Raw genomic sequence first — 24802 nt, forward strand, 5'->3', positions numbered from 1 at the left:
TGAATCTCTCCCAGTGTATCTTTGAATCTCTCTCAGTGTATCTTTGAACCTCTCCCAGTGTATCTTTGAATCTCTCTCAGTGTATCTTTGAATCTCTCTCAATGTATCTTTGAATCCCTCCCAGTGTTTCTTTGAATCTTCCCCAGTGTTCCCTTGAATCTCCCCCAGTGGCAATGTCTAGTCCTTTGATCAAGCGATGAAGACTGTAATTCAACCATGAAATGTGATTACCTTGTAGACTAGATGGATACAACATGAATGTATCAGTGACCAAACCCAAAGTCTGCTCATAGTGTCTTTTACTGTCTTACTGTGATTAAAGTTCAGACGATAAATTGCCTTTTGTGTGTTTTATGGCCGTAAACACAGGCACATACACTGAGTATACAAAACATTAAGAACACCTTCCTAATATTGAGTTGCACTCCCACTTTTGCCCTCAGAACAGCTTCAATTTGTCGGGTCATGGACTCTACAAGGTGTCGAAAGCAATCCACAAGGATGCGGCCAATGTTGACTCCAATGCTTCCCACAGTTGTGTCAAATTGGCTGGATGTCCTTTGGGCGGTGGACCATTCTTGATACACACGGGAAACGGTTGAGCGTGAAAACCCCAGCAGCGTTGCTGCTCTTGACACAAACCGGTGCGCCTGGCACCTACTACCATACCCAGTTCAAAGGCACTCAAATTTGCCCATTGACCCTCTGAATGGCACACATACCAGTGGAGGCGGCTGAGAGGAGGACGGTTCATAATAATGCCTGGAACGGGGTGAATGGAATGGCATTGATGTATTTGTATTTGATACCATTCCACTTATTACGCTTCAGCTATTAACACGAGCCCATTCGCCACGATGAAGGTGACGCATACACAAGGGGTGGCAGGGTAGCCTAGTGGTTAGAACGTTGGACTGGTAACTGAAAGGTTGCAAGTTCAAATCCCCGAGCTGACAAGGTACAAATCTGTCGTTCTGCCCCTGAACAGGCAGTTAACCCACTGTTCCTAGGCCGTCATTGAAAATAAGAATTTGTTCTTAACTGACTTGCCTAGTAAAATAAAAATAAATAAAACAAGGCTTAAAAAATCCTTCTTGCCTTCATCTACACTGATTGTTGTTGAATTTTACCCCTTTTTTGTGGTATCCAATTGTTTTAGTAGCTACTATCTTGTCTGATCGCTACAACTCCTGTACGGGCTCGGGAGAGACAAAGGTTGAAAGTCGTGCGTCCTCTGATACACAACCCAACCAAGCTACTTCTTAACACAGTGCGCATCCAACCCGGAAGCCAGCCGCACCAATGTGTCGGAGGAAACACCGTGCACAACCTTGGTTAGCGCGCACTGCGCCCGGCCCGCCACAGGGGTCGCTGGTGCGTGATGAGACAAGGATATCCCTGCCGGCCAAGCCCTCCCGACCGCGGCCGGTTATGGCAGGGCCTGGGCGTGAACCCAGAGTCTCTGATGACACAGCCCTTAACCACTGTGCCACCCGGGAGGCCCCATCTACACTGATTGAAGTAGATTTAACAAGTGACATCAATATGGGAATATAGCTTTCACCTCGATTCCCCTGGTCAGTCTATGTCATGGAAAGAGCAGGTGTTTTTAATGTTTTGTATACTCATTGTACAGTATTTAGACATACATTATAAGAGACATATAAACACATACAGGCGCATATAAGGCACATAGTATAACACATTTAGTATCATGGACCATTTCTCCTCTAAGGACGTTTTCAGGACTTGCTGTGGTCTGTGGTCTCTCTGAACATCACGGCACCTGGGGCCACAGGGCCACCGTCATGTGCTTTTCATAGAAACAACCATGTGAGGTCCCTCTCACTGTGGCACTGTACTCTCACAAGGCTTGTATTGTCCACGACGAGAGAAAGAGGGAGACATTTAAAGAGAGTGTGGGAGAGAGAGAGATGAAAGGAGAGACAGAAAGAGTGAAAGAGAGGTTGGGTGTGGAGGGAGTAATGAGAGAGGGAAGGGTAGAGGAATGAACCATGTTTGGGTGCCTTTGCATTATGTAGGCAATCACTGATATACCACTGACTGTAAAATAGGGACCTTGTAGGAGTCTTAAGGGTAAGCAGCAGGAGGCAGGCGGGTAGAGGGGGTTCGATTCATTTACAAAATTGAGCTAATGTTCCAAAGCGATGTTTATCACTGTATATATTTACAAAGTTCAGACTTCAACCTTCAATATTTCAAATAAAAAGCCTTCAATCAGGTAAAAAATAAGCTGTCTAAACCACAAAAGACAGGTGAGATATACCTGACTCGAATGCAGACTTCCTGTTGCGATACCAAAACCCATCTGACAAGAAGATCCCCAAATGGGAGTTTACTGTCAATGCTGTACACTTGGTCACTCCTTGGACCATACCATGTCAAAATGAAACACATTGGAATGTTGGGAAACATTAAATTGGGGGAAATAAAACACTCTCAAATTGTGGGAATTTGGAGAGCTCACTACCTATAGGAGACGCCTAGTGAAGTAAAGTAGCCTAGTTATAAACCATAACCAATAGATCTTGATTTGAAAAACCTTCCATTCTGGACCATGGTATACATTTCCTGGCTGTTATAATTGTCATCATTTTCATGTGGAATATACAAAGCTAGAGTGGCAAATATTTAGGGAGCTTTTCCCAACCATATAATTACGGCAGCCTTGCACTTAATTCTCTGTTTGCTTGTTTGATTGTGGCCTCCACTCAAGTAGCGAACATTGATATTATCTGAGTGCATGAATTCCTATCTAGTTGTGGCTTAGCAAAACTCAAAGTTACAAGAGCAGCATTGACATATTCAAAGCCTAAAATTGTGGATTCAGGATTAGCTGACCAAACAGCTAATTAACCCAACCTTTTTCTATGTAAAATATGGACTGGTCAGGAATCTGTTTTCTCTCTGTGTTTGTCTTTCAGTATGGACGGTCAGACAGCTACCGTGTGGCCACCACGACGGAGAAGGAAGAGAAGGAGTCCCCCAAGAAGGCGGACTCCAAGGCGGACAAAAAGACCAAGGACATGGATGAACTGAAGAAGGAGGTTCCCTTGGTATGTAGTGTATAATTCCTACTTCCTGTTTCCTGTCCATGCACAGTGCCCTAGAGCAGTGTGTCCTGGAATGTTGCTAATTGGAGACCAATTTTAGTCCAAAGTGCTAATCTAAGGAGGAAGGACCCTGGTATAAGAAACAATACTCCAAAGAGCACCCACTGGGCGGTGGGTAGCCTAGTGGTTAGAGTGTTGGGCCAGTAACCGAAAGGTTGCGAGATTGAATCCCCGAGCTGCCAAGGTAAAAAAAATAAAAATCTATCATTCTGCCCCTGGACAAGGCAGTTAACCCACTGTTCCTAGGCTGTCATTGTAAATAAGAATTTGTTCTTAACTGACTTGCCTCATGAAATTATTATTTATTTTTTTATTCAACCAATGTGTTCCCAGTGGGCAGTCTTTGTGTATTCTGTTTGCGACAACAAAAAGATAACTTCTCAAATGATTGGACTAAGGATTTTGGTAGCATGTATTCCTGAAAATCTTTTTTATTGGTGGCAGTAAGTGATTCTCATGGGTGTCAAACAAATGATTTTTTTTTGTATGAATAGTTTGTGGTTAGAGGCAATGCCAATGTAAACTAATCCTGTTTGAAGAGAATTTACTCTGTTATGAGGTATAACGTGTATGCTGGAAGTTGGGAAGCAAGTACAGAGAGTGCAAATGTAATAATATATCGAACATAGCACAAAACAAGAAACACGAAATGCGTACAGACATGAAACAGAGTCAATAATGCCTGAGGAAAGAACCAAGGGGAGTGACAGATATCGCGGAGGGAATCAGGAAGGTAATGGAGTCCAGGTGAGTGTCATGAGGCGCATGTCACGGTCGTTAGGAGAAACGGACCAAGGCGCAGTGTGATTGGAGTTCCACATCTTTATTTTAGTGAAACTTAAACAAACCAAGAAACAAACAACGACCGTGAAGTACCGTAGTGCTACATGCACTCACTCAAAACAATATCCCACAAAGTAGGTGGGAGAAAGGGCTTCCTAAATATGATCCCCAATTAGAGGCAACGATTACCAGCTGCCTCTAATTGGGAACCATGCCAATCAGCAACATAGAAAATAACTGATGGGACTGGACGACCGTGTCTGGACTGGGCACCGGCGCAGAGGAAGGCTCCGGCCTTGGAGGGGACTGTGCGCTGTGCCTGGACTGGGCACCGGCGCCGAGGAAGGCTATGGCCTAGGAGCGGGGCTGGTGAGGCACACTGGAGGCCTGGTGCGTGGAGCCAGCACAGGTGGCACCGGACTGGTGACACACACTTCAGGGACACGCACTTCAGGGGTCGAGTGCGGGGAGCTGGCACACGACGTACCAGACTGAGAAGGCGCACTGGAGGCCAGATGCATGAAGCCGGCACAGACTTCACCAGACTGCTGACAGGCTCTTCAGGTCGAATGTTGAGCAGAACACACTTGATCAACATCTCTCTCTCTCCCAACTTCTCCATCGTCTCCCTGATGGTCTCTGGCTCTTCAGGGTGAGTACGGGGAGCTGGCACAGATGGCACCGGACTGATGACCCGCTCTTCCACTCTCCACTGCTCCGCAGACCACCCCTTGTGGCCCCCCCCAAAATCCATTCCAATCAGCAACATAGAAAATAACTGACTAGAACCCCTCCCCCCCCAGGCTCTCTATGGTCAGGGCGTGACAGTGCAGGTGCGCGTAACGATGGTAGCAGGTGTGCGTAATGAGACAACTGGCGACGTTGAGCACCGGAGAAGGAGTAAACGTGACAGTACCCCCTCCCCCTCACTGACGCCCGTCTCTAGCCGCCAGACGACGCCGACCAGAGGGACGGTCCAGAGTACCAGGAGCCGGCCGGTCGTTTCTACTGAGGCACGGGAGCATGACGAGCCAGCTGAGGCATGGAAGCCTGATGATCCAGCTGAGGCATCTCCAGTTGCTTTGGCAGCGGCACTTGGATCCAACGTCACCAGTAAAACCAAAAATCCCTGTTGCTTTCTCTTAGTTAAGCGTTATTCTATAACGTGTACGCGGGGAGTTGGGAAGCACGTATAACGTGTACGCTGGGAGTTGGGAAGCACGTACAGGGAGTGCAAATTTAATAATAAATCGAACATAGTACAAAACAAGAAACACAAAAAGTGTACAGACATGAAACAGAAACAGAGTCAATAACACCTGAGGAAAGAACCAAGGGGAGTGACAGATATAGGGGAGGTAATCGGGAAGGTGATGGAGTCCAGGTGAGTGTCGGAGAGGGGGAGTGGGAGTAAACGTGACATGAGGCATATGGCCAAACCATGAGAATATGAATATCCCTCTGAAAAACAGCCGTAAAATGTCCCCAAGCTCTATTCACTATGTATTTGCAAATATTTAGTTAAAACTAGTTTTATTCAATGTTTTTAACTTTTTTCTTTTAGACGGAACACAAGATGTCCATCGAGGAGGTATGCCAGAAGTACGCTACTGATATAGTCCAGGTAAGTTCATCACCTCAAGAGTTTTCTCAAAACCTGGGCTTTTAAAATGAAATATATTGTAACCTTAATAGTAATATCAGTTATCACACAAAATATCTAGCTAGCCAACAACCACATCACAAGGTTGTATCCTTTTAACAGCAATCCTTCCTCTCTCCCTCTCCCTCCTTTCTCGCCCCCCTCCTCAGGGTCTGACCAACGCTAAGGCCGCTGAGTACCTGGCTCGAGACGGTCCAAACGCCCTCACACCTCCCCCCACCACCCCCGAGTGGGTCAAGTTCTGTCGTCAGCTGTTCGGTGGCTTCTCCATCCTGCTGTGGACTGGCGCCATCCTCTGTTTCTTGGCCTACGCCATCCAAGCCGCCACCGAGGATGAGCCTGCCGGAGACAATGTGAGTGACAGACACACACAAAATGACCACCATCATCACTTGGCTGGGGATAAAGGGATGCAAGGGTATACATGACCTTTTTGGTTCAGCTTAATGTAGTGTTTCCCAAATGTAGCATTAAGATTCAACTTGTGGGGTTGTGGCTGATTCCTACTTGGCACTAAAAGATTTGTCAAACTCAATTAAGTGTCTAGTGGTCTACTGTTGATATGAGTCAATGTCCAATGTGTTTCTTAGATCCAGCTATATGCCTTCAACCAACGAATGGGAAATATAGGCACTGTCTGAAATGATAAATGGTTAAACAATATTTATGTCTCTCTCCCCTTGCTCTCTCTCTCCAGTTGTACCTGGGTAATACTAAATGAGGCATTTGAATTTCAATGAATTTCATTGAATGTATCAATGATTTATTTCCTATCCTATATATTTCCATTAATTCAAATTCAAATAATTCTGCATCCCGTTTACTATTTCAATTCAAGAACTGAATTGGAATTCATCAGGCATTCTCAATTCAATTCTGAATTGTCCTCAACCCTGCATGGCATGTGGTATTTTAGATCCAGCTATATGCTTCAACCAATCCTAAATGAATTAAAAAGCTAGGCACCATAATAACACAATCAAACAATTAAGTTTGATTTTTTCCCCCCCAGCAAAACAGTGAGAGTTCCTACAATGTTAAATAATGTTCCAATTAAGCCCCAATTTGGTTTTCAGATAACATAGCATGACGACACCTCATGAATGCTGGTAAAATGTTATTTGATAAACATTAGTAGAAGGACATAATGGTTGTTTGTTAAAATGTTCCAATACTGTTTGTTTTTTTACATTGTTTGCTGGGTTCTCTCTCTTCAGTTGTACCTGGGTATCGTTCTCTCGGCTGTGGTCATCATCACCGGCTGTTTCTCCTACTTCCAGGAGGCCAAGAGCTCCAAAATCATGGAGTCCTTCAAGAACATGGTGCCCCAGGTAAACAAACCTCTTCTTTAGTGCATGGCTTGGGCTGAAATAAAATACAGTTCTCATTTTGGTTGCTGGTACTGATTATAATTAGGTATACAGTGCCTTGCGAAAGTATTCAGCCCCCTTGAACTTTGCGACCTTTTGCCACATTTCAGGCTTCAAACATAAAGATATAAAACTGTATTTTTTTGTGAAGATTCAACAACAAGTGGGACACAATCATGAAGTGGAACGACATTTATTGGATATTTCAAACTTTTTTAACTAATCAAAAACTGAAAAATTGGGCGTGCAAAATTATTCAGCCCCCTTAAGTTAATACTTTGTAGCGCCACCTTTTGCTGCGATTACAGCTGTAAGTCTCTTGGGGTATGTCTCTATCAGTTTTGCACATTTTTGCACATTTTTTTCCCATTCCTCCTTGCAAAACAGCTTGAGCTCAGTGAGGTTGGATGGAGAGCATTTGTGAACAGCAGTTTTCAGTTCTTTCCACAGATTCTCGATTGAATTCAGGTCTGGACTTTGACTTGGCCATTCTAACACCTGGATATGTTTATTTTTGAACCATTCCATTGTAGATTTTGCTTTATGTTTTGGATCATTGTCTTGTTGGAAGACAAATCTCCGTCCCAGTCTCAGGTCTTTTGCAGACTCCATCAGGTTTTCTTCCAGAATGGTCCTGTATTTGGCTCCATCCATCTTCCCATCAATTTTAACCATCTTCCCTGTCCCTGCTGAAGAAAAGCAGGCCCAAACCATGATGCTGCCACCACCATGTTTGACAGTGGGGATGGTGTGTTGCTTTACGCCAAACATAACGTTTTGCATTGTTGCCAAAAAGTTCAATTTTGGTTTCATCTGACCAGAGCACCTTCTTCCACATGTTTGGTGTGTCTCCCAGGTGGCTTGTGGCAAACTTTAAACAACACTTTTTATGGATATCTTTAAGAAATGGCTTTCTTCTTGCCACTCTTCCATAAAGGCCAGATTTGTGCAATATACGACTGATTGTTGTCCTATGGACAGAGTCTCCCACCTCAGCTGTAGATCTCTGCAGTTCATCCAGAGTGATCATGGGCCTCTTGGCTGCATCTCTGATCAGTCTTCTCCTTGTATGAGCTGAAAGTTTAGAGGGACGGCCAGGTCTTGGTAGATTTGCAGTGGTCTGATACTCCTTCCATTTCAATATTATTGCTTGCACAGTGCTCCTTGGGATTTTTAAAGCTTGGGAAATCTTTTTGTATCCAAATCCGACTTTAAACTTCTTCACAACAGTATCTCGGACCTGCCTGGTGTGTTCCTTGTTCTTCATGATGCTCTCTGCGCTTTTAACGGACCTCTGAGACTATCACAATGCAGGTGCATTTATACGGAGACTTGATTACACACAGGTGGATTGTATTTATCATCATTAATCATTTAGGTCAACATTGGATCATTCAGAGATCCTCACTGAACTTCTGGAGAGAGTTTGCTGCACTGAAAGTAAAGGGGCTGAATAATTTTGCACGCCCAATTTTTCAGTTTTTGATTTGTTAAAAAAGTTTGAAATATCCAATAAATGTCGTTCCACTTCATGATTGTGTCCCACTTGTTGTTGATTCTTCACAAAAAAATACAGTTTTATATCTTTATGTTTGAAGCCTGAAATTTGGCAAAAGGTCGCAAAGTAAAAGGGGGCCGAATACTTTCGCAAGGCACTGTGGGTGCTCCACAATACTTTTGAGCTAATATTCTATAAAGGGAACAGGCGCTCAAGCAGTAGAACATTTGAGGTGCCAGTACTCAGCTCCGGTGAGCTCCTGCCCAAGTCAAGCACTGCTCTTCGTACGTCCGCGAGCGTTTCAAAATAAATGTACACATACATGTTATTCAATCATTGCACCCACAATGCTCGCACGCCTCAGTGAGCGTCTGCGTGGCCAGGTGCTAAAATAGAAATAGGTTCTATTTGTGACGCTCAACGAGCTGCAAGTCCGGCCTCTCCCATCTCTTCGTTGGTGTTTAGGAGCATATACCCACGTGAGTGATTTGAAAGATAAACTGACATCAACGCTCCAGTCGGTTGTAGTAATGCACCGTAAAATTGGTTGCCAACCGCCATATAAAGTTCAAAGAAGTAAATAAAAAGCCTGAGGAAGGAGGAGAGATGACAAAACGGTAATCCAAATTCCTTTCTCATCTGTGGATTAATTGTCGGAGTAGAGGACCTTGTGCATTTCAGGTAAAATAACAACCCAATGATTATATCCCAGGGCAAATTAGCTAGCAGCAGCAAGGTTAAATTGCTGTAAATGTTTAACGCTTTTCAACCTGTCCCCAAATGAATATAATTGGTTCAGAGTTTGTTTTGATATTTCAACTTGCGTGTCCTAATCGTGTCCGTTATAGGAGGTACAAAATCCACATGCAGGCGATGACGCACACAGGTGTCCTGTTTGGTCAACATGTTAGATCTCCTTACCACCCCATATTCTACAATACTACCACCAATACCAATTTGGCCCTCTGGTGATTTGCCGAGTTTTCTGAATCAAAAACAAATAAAGCATTTTTTGTTTGTTTTTTGTTGGACATAAAAGACTGTAAAAACACCAGCAAATCAGCTCCAAGTGATTTAACACGTATTCCCACACGTAATATAGAGATATATATGTTATCGTATATACAAATGTAAGCAAGGTTTGACATTTTTACGTTTTAGTCATCTGTTTGGGCTTCTTGCGGTCTACAAATTATTTGTAATTATGCTCCTGACCCTCCGCCCAAGAAAGAAATTGGCCCGCGGCCCTGACCATAGGGCTCAGTGTCTATAATCCTAATTCCAATCCTATTAGTCCCATCATAAGTGTTTTACAAATCTTAATCCTAACTTGTTTTTCCTAGATGACTATGGGTGGGGTAGTTGTGGCAGTGAATCAAAATAACCTGTGACCCTAATCCAGATGTCCCCCCCCCCCTCTCAAAACACACGTACCCGACATTGTTGTGGCCATTGTATCTACGGTCAGTTAGGGATCTTCGCGAGTGGATAGGATGCATGTTGTCATTCAGTGGTGAGTTAGTAGCCACACAGACATTGTCTCATATGATCAGTCTGTATGCAGTTCATACGTCTTGCCTATCCGCAGTCCGTCTATGGTCATTGTCAATGGTTATTCGGTTACTTTAGTCTATTATTCATCTGCCAATCTCTATGCATTTGCATAGTTATAACATAATAACCCATCATTACTGGTCAGTTTATGGTCAGTGATAGTGTGTAGTTTGTCTGTGATCAGTCTGTTTTACTGTTACCCCAGTGTTACACCTGTATTTATAGCCAGCTAATGGTTGGCTTATGGTTCCTGCTTCACCATTGGGGTTCCTCTGTCTGCAGCAAGCGCTGGTGATCCGTGAGGGTGAGAAGATGCAGATCAACGCTGAGGAGGTGGTGGCTGGAGATCTGGTAGAGGTGAAGGGAGGAGACAGGATCCCCGCTGACCTCAGGATCGTCTCTGCTCACGGCTGCAAGGTAAACACACACACACACACACAGCATATGTTTTACTATTGTTGTGGGGACCTAAAATGTATTTACATTTAAAGCCCCATCTCCTAACTCTAACTCCTAAACCTAACCCCTGAGCCTAAAATACCCTTTGTCCTTGGGGGACCCCCCCCCCCCCACACACACACACACACACAGCTCACATTAAAATATAGCACACACTCACACAACTACACATTTGACAAGCTTTTTAAAATTGTAAACAAGTTCCCTGGATTTTGTCCTTTTCCTATAGGTGGATAACTCCTCCCTGACAGGCGAATCAGAACCCCAGAGCAGGTCACCTGACTGTACCCATGACAACCCCCTGGAGACCCGCAACGTCGCCTTCTTCTCCACCAACTGTGTCGAAGGTACAATCGTGTTGGCAACTGCATCCTCCTCATCTCCATCCTCCTCTTCCTCTTGACCCCTTTCCCTTTTCTCGTTGCCAACGCCATAATCCTCATCCTCGCTATTGTCATCCTAACAGGCATTCCCCCCATCGCTCTACTGTTTTCTCTCTTTCTCTTTATCCCCTGAACAGATAGAAGGGGAACATTGTGGCTGCCATAGCAACAAGGCACCCACCATTTTAACAAGCACCCGACCCAGCGCCCACACACACTCTCTCTCTCTCTAACCTGCTTTCTTACACCCTCTCTTTTCCTCTCGCTTCTTTCAATTCCCCAGGTGCCCTTTCCTTCCCATCTGTCCGCATCGTTTCATCTTTGCGAACACTCCATCAGGTGTCAATATTACCTCATCCTTTCCCTACGGCTCAGCTGGTCTAGTGGTAGTGTCAATACAGGACGACATACATAAATGGCTACAGTCTAGATTCAATCAGATCCGCGTTAACCCGCGGCAGCCGGCAACGGCATAGCCTATCTTTTTGTTTTTCGTTTAGGCGGCTTCGGAGTTGTAACTGTGTTGGAGCTGTCGAATCCACAAGCGGCCCCATCGTCACACCTGCTGCGGACATTGCCATTGGGCGCCCCGAGGGTCGTTAGTAGAAATCCCATGCGGCCGTCTTACATTGTGATCTACACCTGGATTAGTCTGATAAATCCTTATTATTTTGTTTCATGATTTTTCAATGTGAGTGTCATTATTTCTGTATAGCCTACACTTTCTCTTTGTAAACTTCTGACACGGGTGGGAAGGGTGTGGCTTTGTGACAATGACCACAAGAGCAGCTGCTCACCGATTTTGACAGTTCCAAAGCAGTTACACCTCTGACATCTTCGCCGAAACAAAAAACAATAATATGCTATGCAGTTTTTGGTTCCGGCAGGTTAACGCTAATCTGATTGAATCTAGGCCATCTTTGTCTGAAGCTAAGGCCTCTGGTTACCTGGAGGCCCCAAATATATTTCACCTCATAGAAAGGTATATGCTGCCCCCATGTGGACTGGATGGTGTATTGCACCTGAATGGGTGGCAACAAGAAAAACATCAGTGGTATTTGAGTAAAGAACACTTCAGCAATTCCCTATTAGAATTTTTTTTTAATGATTACTTCAGGACTATTCATTATAAAGGAGTGTTAGACAAATTATTCTTAAAAACGTATGATTTAATGGCATCCCGAGTGGCGCAGCGGTCTAAAGCACTGCCGTGACCGGGAGTCCCATAGGGTGGCGCACAATTGCCCCAGCGTCACCCGGGTTAGGGGAGGGTTTGGCCGGGTGATTTACTTGGCTCATTGCGCTCTAGCGACTCCTTGTGGCGGGTTGGGCACCTGCAGGCCTACTTCAGTTGTCAGTTGAATGATATTTCCCGAAAGCAAGACACATTGGTGGGTCTGGCTTTCGGGTTAAGAGGCGGGTGTTAAGAAGTGCGGTTTGGCGGGTCATGTTTTGGGGGATGCATGACTGGACCTTCGCCTCTCCTGAGCCTGTTGGGGAGTTGCAGGAATGAGACAAGAATGTAATCATGAAATTGGGGAAGAAATGACGACAAAAACAAAAAATGATTACAAAAAACCCGTATGATTTGCACTCAAACTCAGTTCTTTACACTGAATGGGGGTAACGCACCATCATTTTACTCACCATGATACCACAAATGGTATTACAAATATAATATACTGTAACATGTAAGTCAAGTCATCGAACTTCCTTCTCTCGTCCTCACCGTCACCAGGCACGGCGCGTGGCATCGTGGTGTGCACCGGTGACCGTACCGTCATGGGCCGTATCGCCACCCTCACCTCCGGCCTGGAGTCGGGCAAGACCCCCATCGCCAAGGAGATCGAGCACTTCATTCACCTGATCACAGGCGTGGCCGTGTTCCTGGGCATCACCTTCTTCATCCTGGCCGTGTGCCTGGGCTACACCTGGCTGGAGGCCGTCATCTTCCTCATCGGCATCATCGTGGCCAACGTGCCCGAGGGCCTGCTGGCTACGGTCACTGTGAGGGGATATTTTGGTGGATTTGTATGTTGTGTGGTGTGGTGTGATGTGGGTTTGGAAGAGGTAGTTGGGGGTATTGAGGTGTGTGTGTGTGTGTGTGTGTGTGTGTGTGTGTGTGTGTGTGTGTGTGTGTGTGTGTGTGTGTGTGTGTGTGTGTGTGTGTGTGTGTGTGTGTGTGTACAGATGGACGGACGTGTAACTACTCACAAGAATAGTAAACTAACAAACATTTGACCAACTGGGGCTAATGTTATTTCTAGGGGGTTAAGGGATAGGGTTAGGAGCTAGGGTTAGGTTTTTGGGTTGAGGTTAGGGTTAGGTAAAGGGTAAGAGTACGGGTTAGGTTTAGGGTTAGAGGTTAGGGAAAATAGGTTTTTGAATGGGACTGAATTGTGTGACCCCACAAGGTTAGCTGTACAAAACTGTGTGTGTAGTGAGGAGAGGTGTGTGTGTGTGTGTAGTGAGGAGAGGTCTGTGTGATGTGCGGAGAGGTGTGTTTGTGTGTGTGTAGTGAGGAAAGATGTTTGTGACTGGGGATATGAGTGTAGTTGATTTCTGTGTTTGCTGTGTGTTCCTCTGCTATGTGTTGTTGGTCTCTGTCTCTTTTTCCTCTGTGTGTTGTTGTCTCTTACTCTGTGTGTTCCATCTCTGTCTGTCTGTCGTTGTCTCTTACTCTGTGTGTTCCATCTGTCTGTCGTTGTCTCTCCGTCTGTCTGTCTGTCTGTCTGTCTGTCTGTCTGTCTGTCTGTCTGTCTGTCTGTCTGTCTGTCTGTCTGTCTGTCTGTCTGTCTGTCTGTCTGTCATTGGCTCTTACTCTGTGTGTTCTATATCTGTGTTAGTATTTCCCTGTGTCCGGTATCGTTGTGGAATTATGCATCTCTCTATCTGTCTTTTGTGATGGTTGTGGTGGTGTATCATATCTCTCTCTTTTTCTCTTTGTCTCCATAAAAGGCAGCCCATTGTGTTTTGTGTACCTGTATCTTTCTTTTTTCTCTCCTTCCCTCTCTCTCTTTTTCAGGCTGTTCCTTTTTTTCTCTCCTTCCCTCTTTGTGTTTGTCTCTCTTTTTCAGGCTGTCTTTGCGCCTCGGTCAGTGACACCCCCTGGTTAGTTGTCTTCTATGACAACTGTTAAGAGAGATTGACATATGCTAGGCTAATGTTAATATAACTGCTAGGCTAATGTTAATATATATGCTAGGCTAATGTTAATATATATGCTAGGCTAATGTTAATATATATGCTAGGCTAATGTTAATATATATGCTAGGATAATGTTAATATATATGCTAGGCTAATGTTAATATAAATGATAGGCTAATGTTAATATATATGCTAGGCTAATGTTAAAATAAATGCTAGGCTAATGTTAATATATATGCTAGGCTAATGTTAATATATATGCTAGGCTAATGTTAATATAAATGCTAGGCTAATGTTAATATAAATGCTGGGCTAATGTTAATATATATGCTGGGCTGTTGCCACTCTCACTGCTTGGCTAGTTGCCTGTGTCGGCCATGACATTTTGAAAGTAGCATGATACACCGGCGCCCGCCTTTTCGCTGCTTTTGCTCTGTGCTTGGCTTTCCTACTCTTTCTATCTTTCTGCATTTCAGCTCTGGGCTGTGAAATATATTTGAGTATTTTATTTGACTCTAGTACATTTGAATGTAGTGGAGAGGTGGGGATGTGGACTGACAGGGGTTTACACAACTCCAGGTCTCAAGGGTAGATGTTTAGCTTTCTTGTATTGATTTGTCATGGTTTTACTTATCTGTAGACACAAGTAAGTTGTTGATTGGTTTGAGGGTCTCGGGCAGGGCTGCCCAATCCTCTTCCTGGAGATCTACTGTCCTGTGGGTTTTCAGTCCAAACCTAATTTAGCATATCTCATTCAGCTAGTGAAGGTCTTGTTGAGCAGCTAATTAGTAGAATCAGGTGTGTTACATTAGGGTTGGACTGAAAACCCACAGGACGGTAGATCTCCAGGAAGAGGGTTGGACTAAAAACCCACAGGACGGTAGATCTCCAGGAAGAGGGTTGGACTGAAAACCCACAGGACGGTAGATCTCCAGGAAGAAGGTTGGACTGAAAACCCACAGGACGGTAGATCTCCAGGAAGAGGGTTGGACTGAAAACCCACAGGGTGGTAGATCTCCAGGAAGAAGGTTGGACTGAAAACCCACAGGACGGTAGAACTCCAGGAAGAGGGTTGGACTGAAAACCCACAGGACTGTAGATCTCCAGGAAGAGGGTTGGGCAGCCCTGGTATAAGGCGTCCACCCCTGGAGTTGTGCACCCCATGACTTTACTTTTCTGACTTGGTACTAATATTTTATTTTATTCTCTCCAATTCTCTCTCTCCTACTTTGTCACCCTGTCTTCTTTTCCCAATTCCTGTTGCATTCTCTCTCTCTCTCTTTGTCTCTCTCTCTCTCTTCTTCTTCTTCTCTCTCTCTCGCTCTCTTTCTCTTTCTCTCTCTCTCTCTCTCTCAGGTGTGTCTGACCCTGACCGCTAAGCGTATGGCTCGTAAGAACTGCCTGGTGAAGAACCTTGAGGCTGTGGAGACCCTGGGCTCCACCTCCACCATCTGCTCTGATAAAACTGGTACCCTGACCCAGAACAGGATGACCGTGGCCCACATGTGGTTCGACAACCAGATCCACGAGGCTGACACCACAGAGGACCAGTCTGGTAAGAGAGAGGGGTTTAAGTTCACTGAACTCATTTATGTCCTTACTATATAATAGCAAAGTAAATATATCTTGGCTTTGCATATCGTGATCACAGTTATTGAGATGGTTGCAACGGTTAAGGTGATTTAGATAGTCTTGTATATTGATTGTTCCCTCCTTGGAACTGACTGGAATTAGATATAATTTTGCAAACCGGCATAATGTTGGGCCTGCTGAGGCACCCGAGCCAGACGTTTTGACCACTGTGTTCGTGAATAACTAGGCCATCAAAGATTGGCCTTATGTTGTTTGTAACGTCTTGTACCAAAGGCTTTGCATTTTTAATGATAGTAAGTTTACTTATGCAGGCCTTGATGAAGGCTTCAAGGCTGCCTGTGGGCACATGAACGCAACAACCATGTGTCTGTCACTAAGAACCCCCCCCCCCTCTTCTCCCCAGGCGCCTCCTTCGACAAGAGCTCGGAGACGTGGTTGGCGCTGGCGCGGGTGGCGGCCCTGTGTAACCGGGCGCAGTTCAAGGCAGCTCAGGACCAGCTGCCCATCCTGAAGAGGGACGTGGCGGGCGACGCCTCCGAGTCCGCGCTGCTGAAATGTATCGAGCTGTCCTGCGGCAGCGTCAGGCAGATGAGGGAGAAGAACAAGAAGGTGGCCGAGATCCCCTTCAACTCCACCAACAAGTACCAGGTGAGTGAGCAACATGGAGCACAAGCGTACACCCTGGATCCTGTAGGTGTCAAACCTCTCATAGTGGAAGTGCTGATCTAGGAACAGATTCCACCTATCTATGTGATCTTATCCATTGTGGTATAAAGGGCTAAACTGATCCTGAATCAGCTTGATACATACGGCCCCAGTTCTAGAGGTGGGTCTGACCTGGGTCTGGGTTAGGGTTGAGGGTTTAGTGTTTAGCCGGGGTGTAGACATGAACCTAGGTTTAGGGAAAACAAGGGTTTGTATAAGAGGCTGAACACAAGTGTGTGATTGTGCCTCCTCCTCCCAACCACCAGCTCTCTGTGCATGAGACGGAGGATGAGAACGACAACCGCTACCTGCTGGTGATGAAGGGAGCGCCAGAGAGGATCCTGGACCGCTGCTCCACCATCTTGATCCAGGGCAAGGAGCAGCCCATGGAGGAGGAGATGAAGGAGGCCTTCCAGAACGCCTACATGGAGCTGGGAGGACTGGGAGAGAGAGTACTCGGTGAGAGAGAGGGTGGGACAGATGAGAAGAAAGTAAGAAATGGGAACCTAAAGAGGCATTTCAGAGCGCATATACGAATAATAATACCAATCTAATACTGTCCCTCCCCAGGTTTCTGCCACCTGCTAATGCCTGAGGACCAGTACCCCAAGGGCTTTGCCTTTGACTGTGACGATGTCAACTTCACCACAGAGAACCTGTGCTTCGTGGGCCTCATGTCTATGATTGACCCTCCTCGTGCCGCCGTGCCTGACGCCGTGGGTAAATGTCGCTCCGCTGGCATCAAAGTCATCATGGTGACCGGCGATCATCCAATCACAGCCAAGGCTATCGCTAAGGGCGTGGGCATCATCTCCGAGGGCAATGAGACAGTGGAGGACATCGCCTCCCGTCTCAATATCCCCGTCAGCCAGGTCAACCCTAGGTAAGAGATATACATACTGTATGGAATATGTCTCTTTCACACAAGCCAGTCACTCTTTCACACAGTCAGTCACTCACTCCGTCAGTCAGTCACTCCGTCAGTCAGTCACTCCGTCAGTCAGTCAGATACTCTGTCAGTCAGACTGACTATCTGATTGACTGTCTGTCTGTCTGTCCATCTGTCTATCTGACTGTCCGTCTGACTGTCCGTCTGACTGTCCGTCTGACTGTCCGTCTGACTGTCCGTCTATCTGATTGACTGCCTGCCTGCCAGTCAGTCAGTCAGTCAGTCAGTCACCTCACGCACTCAAAAACTCAGTCAGTCAGTCACATCCAAATGCTTGAATACACTTATTCACCAAAAACACTCACTTTTTGCGTGTGTGTGTGTTATGTGTGTGTGTCAGCGATAGCAAACATACGCTCTCTCACTCACTGTCTTCCTGCGTGTGTGTTTTCCAGGGATGCCAAGGCGTGTGTGATCCACGGAACAGACCTGAAGGATCTGTCTCAGGACCAGATGGATGAGATCCTGAGGAACCACACTGAGATTGTGTTCGCCAGGACCTCCCCCCAGCAGAAACTCATCATCGTGGAGGGTTGCCAGAGACAGGTGAGGCACATACACGCACGCACGCACACACACACACACACACACACACACACACACACACACGCACGCGCACGCACACGCACGCACGCACGCACACACACGCACGCACACACACACACACACACACACACACACACACACACACACACACACACACACACACACACACACACACACACGTACACACTTCCTACATATTCTGTTATACAGTAGTAAATAAAGAGGAGGCTTTTCACAATATTCACTACCCCCCCCCTGCCTCTCAGGGTGCCATTGTGGCTGTGACTGGTGATGGTGTGAATGACTCTCCCGCCCTGAAGAAGGCTGACATCGGCGTCGCCATGGGGATCTCCGGCTCAGACGTGTCCAAACAAGCCGCTGACATGATCCTGCTGGATGACAACTTTGCCTCTATCGTCACCGGAGTGGAAGAGGGTGAGAGAGACGGAGGGAGGGCGGGAAGGAGTGAGGGAAGAAGAAAGGGAGGGAGGGTAAAAAGTGGATATTAGCAGGGAGGAAAAAGGGTAGGGGCGGATAGAGGTATACATATGTTGAATCTTAATTAGATCACCCTGTGGCAGGAGAATTTCATGCAATACAGGAAATGTAAAACGTGTAATGTATTTGAGGTTTTGAAAAGGCTTCTGAGGTTTTACATTTCAGACCTGATTTTCCTTTACGAAAAATGTATCATCCAATACAAAATGTTTTATGTTTTCCTGTTACTGCAGGATTATTTTCCTGCTGTATCAAACTGGCTCAAATTAAGATCATACATCTGTAGAGAGGAAGAAAACGAAGGAGAGAAAGAGGGTGGTATGAATGACAGGTAGGATGGAGAGAGTTAAAGAAGGTCAGCGAGAGGAGAGGAAGGAGGGGTAATGGAATATTGGGAGACAAACGAAAAGGTGCTGGTTAGAAAGGTAACTTATCTGTAATATGAGCCCATTGTTTGAAAATAAAATATGTAATTATGTCGTCCTGGGGTAGCCTATACAAGCCCTTTCTCTTGTGTCCCTCCAGGCCGTCTGATCTTTGACAACCTGAAGAAGTCCATTGCCTACACCCTGACCAGTAACATCCCTGAGATCACCCCCTTCCTCTTCTTCATCCTGGTCAACATCCCACTCCCCTTAGGGACCATCACCATCCTCTGTATCGACCTGGGAACCGACATGGTGAGATACACACACACACACACACACACACGCGCATGCATGGCTCACGAACACACAGGCAAATTGTAGTTTGTTCAATTCATACACTATGAAGATTAAAGATACAATTTGAAATGAAGGTTGTCTTATCCAAGTGTGTGGTTTGTGTGGTTTGGTCTGTTGTCCTTTGCACCACAATGTAAGGCAGTGTATTGATATCCACTGTCTTCTCCTAACACTAATTTATGTCTACAGGTGCCAGCGATCTCTCTGGCCTACGAGGCAGCAGAGAGTGACATCATGAAGAGACAGCCCAGGAACCCAGCCAGGGACAAACTGGTTAACGAGAGGCTGATCAGTATCGCCTACGGACAGATTGGTGGGTCTTTAAAAGTCTATCTCTGTGTTCAGGTCGTCAGTCTGTGTTGGATTGATTCCCGGCCTAATTCTAATTCTATGGGCATAGTAGATAAAGCTAACACATCTTCCTCTCCTCCCTCTGTCTCTGTAGGGATGATCCAGGCTCTGGGAGGGTTCTTCTCCTATTTTGTGATCCTGGCGGAGAACGGTTTCCTTCCCTCTTTATTGGTGGGCATCAGGCTAAACTGGGACGACCGTTCGAACAATGACCTAGAGGACAGCTACGGACAGCAATGGGTATATGCTAGATTGCCTCTTTTTTTTCCTCCGTTTTCATGTTTTTTTCCCTTCCAGTTTCTTTCTTTCTCTCTTTTTTTCTTTGCTCGCTCGTCTTTACTCACTCACTTTTGCCACTCTTTCATCCAGTCCTTATTAGTCTTATAAAATGAATTGCTTTCTTAGTCATCGCCACCACTTTCCACTTAGTCATCGCCGCCACTTTCCACTTAGTCATCGCCGCCACTTTCCACTTAGTCATCGCCGCCACTTTCCACTTAGTCATCGCCGCCACTTTCCACTTAGTCATCGCCGCCACTTTCCACTTAGTCATCGCCACCACTTTCCACTTAGTCATCGCCGCCACTTTCCACTTAGTCATCACCACCACTTTCCACTTAGTCATCTTTACACTTAGTCATCACCGCCACTTTCCACTTAGTCATCGCCACCACTTTCCACTTAGTCATCACCGCCACTTTCCACTTAGTCATCGCCACCACTTTCCACTTAGTCATCGCCGCCACTTTCCACTTTGTCATCTCTACCTCTGCTCTTGTTCACTCTTTAACTCTCCTCTGTTGTGATTTTCTCTCCCTCCCACGCCAGACCTATGAACAGAGGAAGATAGTGGAGTACACCTGTCACACAGCCTTCTTCGTCAGTATTGTGGTGGTACAGTGGGCTGATGTCATCATCTGCAAGACCAGGCGCAACTCTGTCTTCCAGCAGGGCATGAGGTCAGAACCCTTTATTTTAGCGTCTAATGACACATACTTTAGCATGACTAAATAACAGACCTCTTCTTTTCTCCATTTAGGTAAACCATGTGTTTCGTAGGATTATGAAGCCCCTCTACGTTATGTCTCTCATAGCTAGGATAAATGTTGAGATGAATTCTTTGTTTGTTTACAGGAATAAGATCCTGATATTTGGGCTGTTTGAGGAGACAGCTCTGGCTGCTTTCCTGTCCTACACCCCAGGCATGGACGTGGCTCTCAGGATGTACCCCCTCAAGTCAGTACTGTACACCAGCCTCTCTGCCCTCTTTCCCACACAGCAACAGCACCCTCTACTGAGTGATGTTTATATAGCAGTTACTTAACAGTAATGTACCAATGTGTGGACTGGGGATTATTTCAATCCATGAATGGGGGGGGGGGGGGGTGTATCCTCTTTAAGGACAATTACTGATTCAACTGAATGGCACTCTGGCTGTAACTAAAACGTGTATTTTTCTTCTATGTTCTCTCCACCCGTCTCTTTCTCTCTCAGGCCCAGCTGGTGGTTCTGTGCGTTCCCGTACAGTTTCCTCATCTTCGTTTACGATGAGATCCGAAAACTCATCCTGCGTCGGAACCCCGGAGGTACTACTCTCTCACAAACACACTTAGTGTACTCACACAAATCTATAGCACAATGTACTGCAGTGCCCATAATATCATTTACTAAGATAGAACCAGATATCTTTTACAGAGCATTGTGTTGTAGCATACTGTTGTACATCATGCTACAAAATCCTACATGCACAAACCCATGCGAACTCACAATACAAAAGACATGCACGTTTGCATACACTAAACCAGGGTTCTCCAACCCTGTTCCGGGAGAGCTACCCTCCTGTAGGTTTTCACTCCAACCCCAGTTGTAACTACACTGATTCAGTTTATCAACCAGCTAATTATTGGAATCGGGTGTGCTAGATTAGGTTTGGAGCAAAAACCTATTGGACGGTGCTCTCCAGGAACAGGATTGGAGAGCCCTGCACTAAAACCATTTTAGGGAAATTCAAGTTTCCTTTGATACAAATGTTTTCTATTTCAATAAAAAAATGATTTCTTTCTTTCTCTCTGTTCCCTTTCTATTCTGTTCCCTTTTTCTCCAGGCTGGGTGGAAAAAGAGACATACTATTAAATGATCAAACCATTCTTCTCTCCCCCTTCCTCCCCTAAAATGCATTCCCCTCTTCCTCTCCTCCCTACCCATCCCTCTAATCACATACCAACCACACGAGAAACCACATCTGAAAACTCCTCCGTTGCCCATCCTGTATGTTCCTCCAACATCGCCTTGAGGAACAAAGAACCAACTACAGAGAAGGAGAGGAACGGGATGATCACGCCAGATCCCTGCGCCCCTCTCTGTCTAGCTGACTTTTTTTCTACCCAAAGACCACAGCATAGTCAATACTGTCAATACTGAATACTGTACTGTTATAATAACACTGTTCATAAATGTGCTAATACACTGTAATGTACAAAATGCCGGTGTCACTCGTCTCTATCAATAACAAAATGGCGGCTGCATCTAGATCCCACGGTGAGCGCTGTGGCGTCGTTGTCACCCGTTCTACCCTGACGGCCCCTCTTGACACTCTCACTCCTTCCACCAATCTTCGACTTAACGTTCCCCTGCCGCCACTCCCGTAAACGTGGAACACTCCCTCCCTCTACAGGGGGAAAAAATGTCCCTCCTCCTTCCTGCCCCCCCCCCCCTCTTCCTCCTGTTTTTGCCAATGTTGTTGTTTTATATTAGAAGACTGAGTGTTTTTTTTTAAACAATAGTTCGTAACATTTCTGTGTTTCTTTTTTTTGTTAATGCTAGCAGCGGCTCTGAGAGCTACTTGTCTGTGAGAACTGTGCGACCTCCCCTGTCCTTGTAAACTTCCCCCCTCACTCCCCCCAACTCACCCCTGTTGAAAAAAAAATATAACATTCTTTCTGTGTCCTAAGAGAAAGAGATTTCTCTCCAATTTCATTATTTAAATAAGTGAAAAATGGAAGTAAGCACTATACCGTACATGTAAAACAGCAGCAAAACTATTTATAAAAAACAAGGATCCACCCCTTGTTTTTCAGTTTGGTCTCAGTTAGTTGTTTAGTATGTGGGGTTTGGCAGAGAAACACAAGACTGTAAATACATCTTTCATACTATCAATGCTCCTGATCCCACTTTAAGGCAGACAGAATGTCTCGACTTACATACCAGGGGGATTGAAGGGTTGTCTGCAATGAGGTGCGTTGGGAGCGCCGATACTGAGTGAGCAACACTTCTTACTACACTTATTTTCACACAGCACACAATTATGCTGCTCTACCCACTCACTCATCGTGGTTGGGCAAATCAAATAAAAAAAGAATTACAAAAAGGCCATAAAGAAAAAGAAAATCATGGAAATATGCTAATGAATAATATAGGTATCCAGTCACCACCTCTGCAGAATTCATCTGGGCATAAATGATGATGCTCACATCCTCTGATACACTGCTAGTGCAACGAAAGCCATATAAGTCCTGAGGAAAATATACACGAGTCCTGAAAACACACACACACACACACACACACACACACACACACACACACACACGTATATATATATAATTGTGAATATTAAGTCCTTAGATATATCAATATATGAAAGTCCTGAAAACACAAAGTGAACCCTTTTGAAAAATACATTTAAATTCTACCAACATACTTTGCAATATACTACACAAGATGAATACTTAAGGAACCATGGAAGATCAAGAGCTTGATTCTAGCATGTTCAATAATGAGTTCCTCACACAACTCCGTCATACTACCCTTTACCTGAATGGGTATAGGAAGGTCCCTTGATATCGTAGACCCCACACATGGTTTGAAACATTTATTAGTATATACATTTATTAGTATTTATTAGTATTCATAAACCAGTAATCATAATGATCTATTGTGGTTGAGATTTATTACCTTAATGTTTATTTTAAAATTCTATTTGAACATGTATGCCTTATAATGTAAGCCTTAGGGCAGTGTTAGGGGCCTGCATTTCTGAAGGTTTTAACTGTTTATCTCATAGGTTTATGGCGAATGGTGTGTGCGTGTTTGTTTGCTCTAGTAATGGGCCTCTGACCGTGTGTGTGTGTGTGAGTGTGAGAGAGAGAGAGAGAGAGAGAGAGAGAGAGTTTGTGTTTCATGAATACTATTACAGGGCTGAGGGAGCCAATGATGGCTTGCCCATTTGTCGCACACAAATACACACAAATAGGCACACACACACACACACACACACACACACACACACACACACACACACACACACACACACACACACACACACACACACACACACACACACACACACACACACACACACACACACACACACACACACACACACACACACACACACACACACACACACACACACACACACACACACCTATATCCTGGGGATATAGGTCACCCCATTTGCACTGGATCCAGCCTTCTAGACCTTCTCTCTCATGAGACAGTCTTCTGATCTCTCTTCATTGTCTGTCAATTACTAGAAACCAGTTTCACCTAAATGGGGCACATATAACCCTTCATTGTTGCAGCACATAAATTACTATAGCAGCTCCTGGAGCCAGGGGCCTTTGTGAGCCTCTGAAATGCACAACACATATTTAAATGTCGAGCTCATACTATTTCTTCATATTAAACAAAATTCACAAACACAAACAGTAGCATCTGCTTCTTAGCATAGAAAAACATACCTTGAAGCTAGCTACTGTACCTCTAGCACAGCACAAATATGTCTGCTCATTATGATGCGCACACACACACACGAACACACACACACACACACAGGGGCTCTCTTTGTCAGCCGTCCTCTCCCCTCCACTCTGTAATCTCCCCGCACCGTGCCCCCCTCTCTCGCGCTCCACTGTTCTGTGTGATAGAATATCGATCGCTCGTCTCAGCGCGTCATTGAGGGGGGAGAAGGGAGGGTATGGTCAGACATGCTCCAAGGTTGTTTCCTTGGCAACAGGAGGATGGGTCAGAGGGTTGCCATGGCTCCTAGGTCGCCGGGGTCAGGTGGTGGGGGAGGGGTCAGTGGGTTGGCCAAATCTGTTTGGGTGTTGCTTAATGGGTAAGGGGGGTTGGGGGTGGGGAGAGCTCCTGCAATAATGGAGTGTCAGTAATGAATGTGTGGATACAGGGTGTGACATATACATATACATTTTACAGGCCTTTCTTTCACACAAACACAAAAACACACACAAACACACACACGGGAATATATAAACAGGACATGTGAGCCAGTTTGCTACAGCAGGAAAATAATCCTGCATCCACAGAATATGTAAATTACTATGTGGATTATAATGAATGGCCCTTTTTGTAGGGGTTGATTCCTTTTTCGTAAGGGAAAATCGAAACCCGAAATTTACAAGTGAAAATTACAAACTTCAGAAGCT

The 24802-nt window shown here is 45.3% G+C and overlaps 1 protein-coding gene across 2 annotated transcripts in view; it reads left to right on the plus strand.

Moving 5' to 3' along the window:
• Positions 1–22302, plus strand: part of LOC135549985 (sodium/potassium-transporting ATPase subunit alpha-3) — a 29465-nt gene extending 7163 nt beyond the window's left edge. The window contains exons 3-22 of one of the 2 annotated variants that reach the window (XM_064980400.1): positions 2946–3077; positions 5482–5541; positions 5730–5933; positions 6798–6911; positions 10285–10419; positions 10691–10808; positions 12583–12851; positions 15348–15546; positions 15988–16232; positions 16556–16748; positions 16860–17172; positions 17634–17784; positions 18051–18219; positions 18808–18962; positions 19197–19320; positions 19453–19598; positions 20187–20317; positions 20493–20594; positions 20853–20944; positions 21463–22302. In XM_064980400.1, coding sequence (XP_064836472.1) covers positions 2946–3077; positions 5482–5541; positions 5730–5933; positions 6798–6911; positions 10285–10419; positions 10691–10808; positions 12583–12851; positions 15348–15546; positions 15988–16232; positions 16556–16748; positions 16860–17172; positions 17634–17784; positions 18051–18219; positions 18808–18962; positions 19197–19320; positions 19453–19598; positions 20187–20317; positions 20493–20594; positions 20853–20944; positions 21463–21491 — 3081 coding nt within the window. In that variant the 3' untranslated portion in view covers positions 21492–22302. Of the gene's footprint in view, positions 1–2945; positions 3078–5481; positions 5542–5729; positions 5934–6797; positions 6912–10284; positions 10420–10690; positions 10809–12582; positions 12852–13921; positions 13956–15347; positions 15547–15987; positions 16233–16555; positions 16749–16859; positions 17173–17633; positions 17785–18050; positions 18220–18807; positions 18963–19196; positions 19321–19452; positions 19599–20186; positions 20318–20492; positions 20595–20852; positions 20945–21462 lie in introns of those variants that run through there. The other variant, XM_064980401.1, reaches the window with a different exon arrangement.
• Positions 22303–24802: the final 2500 nt, after the last annotated feature.

Source organism: Oncorhynchus masou, chromosome 12, assembly GCF_036934945.1.
Source record: "Oncorhynchus masou masou isolate Uvic2021 chromosome 12, UVic_Omas_1.1, whole genome shotgun sequence".
NCBI classification, from domain to species: domain Eukaryota; kingdom Metazoa; phylum Chordata; class Actinopteri; order Salmoniformes; family Salmonidae; genus Oncorhynchus; species Oncorhynchus masou.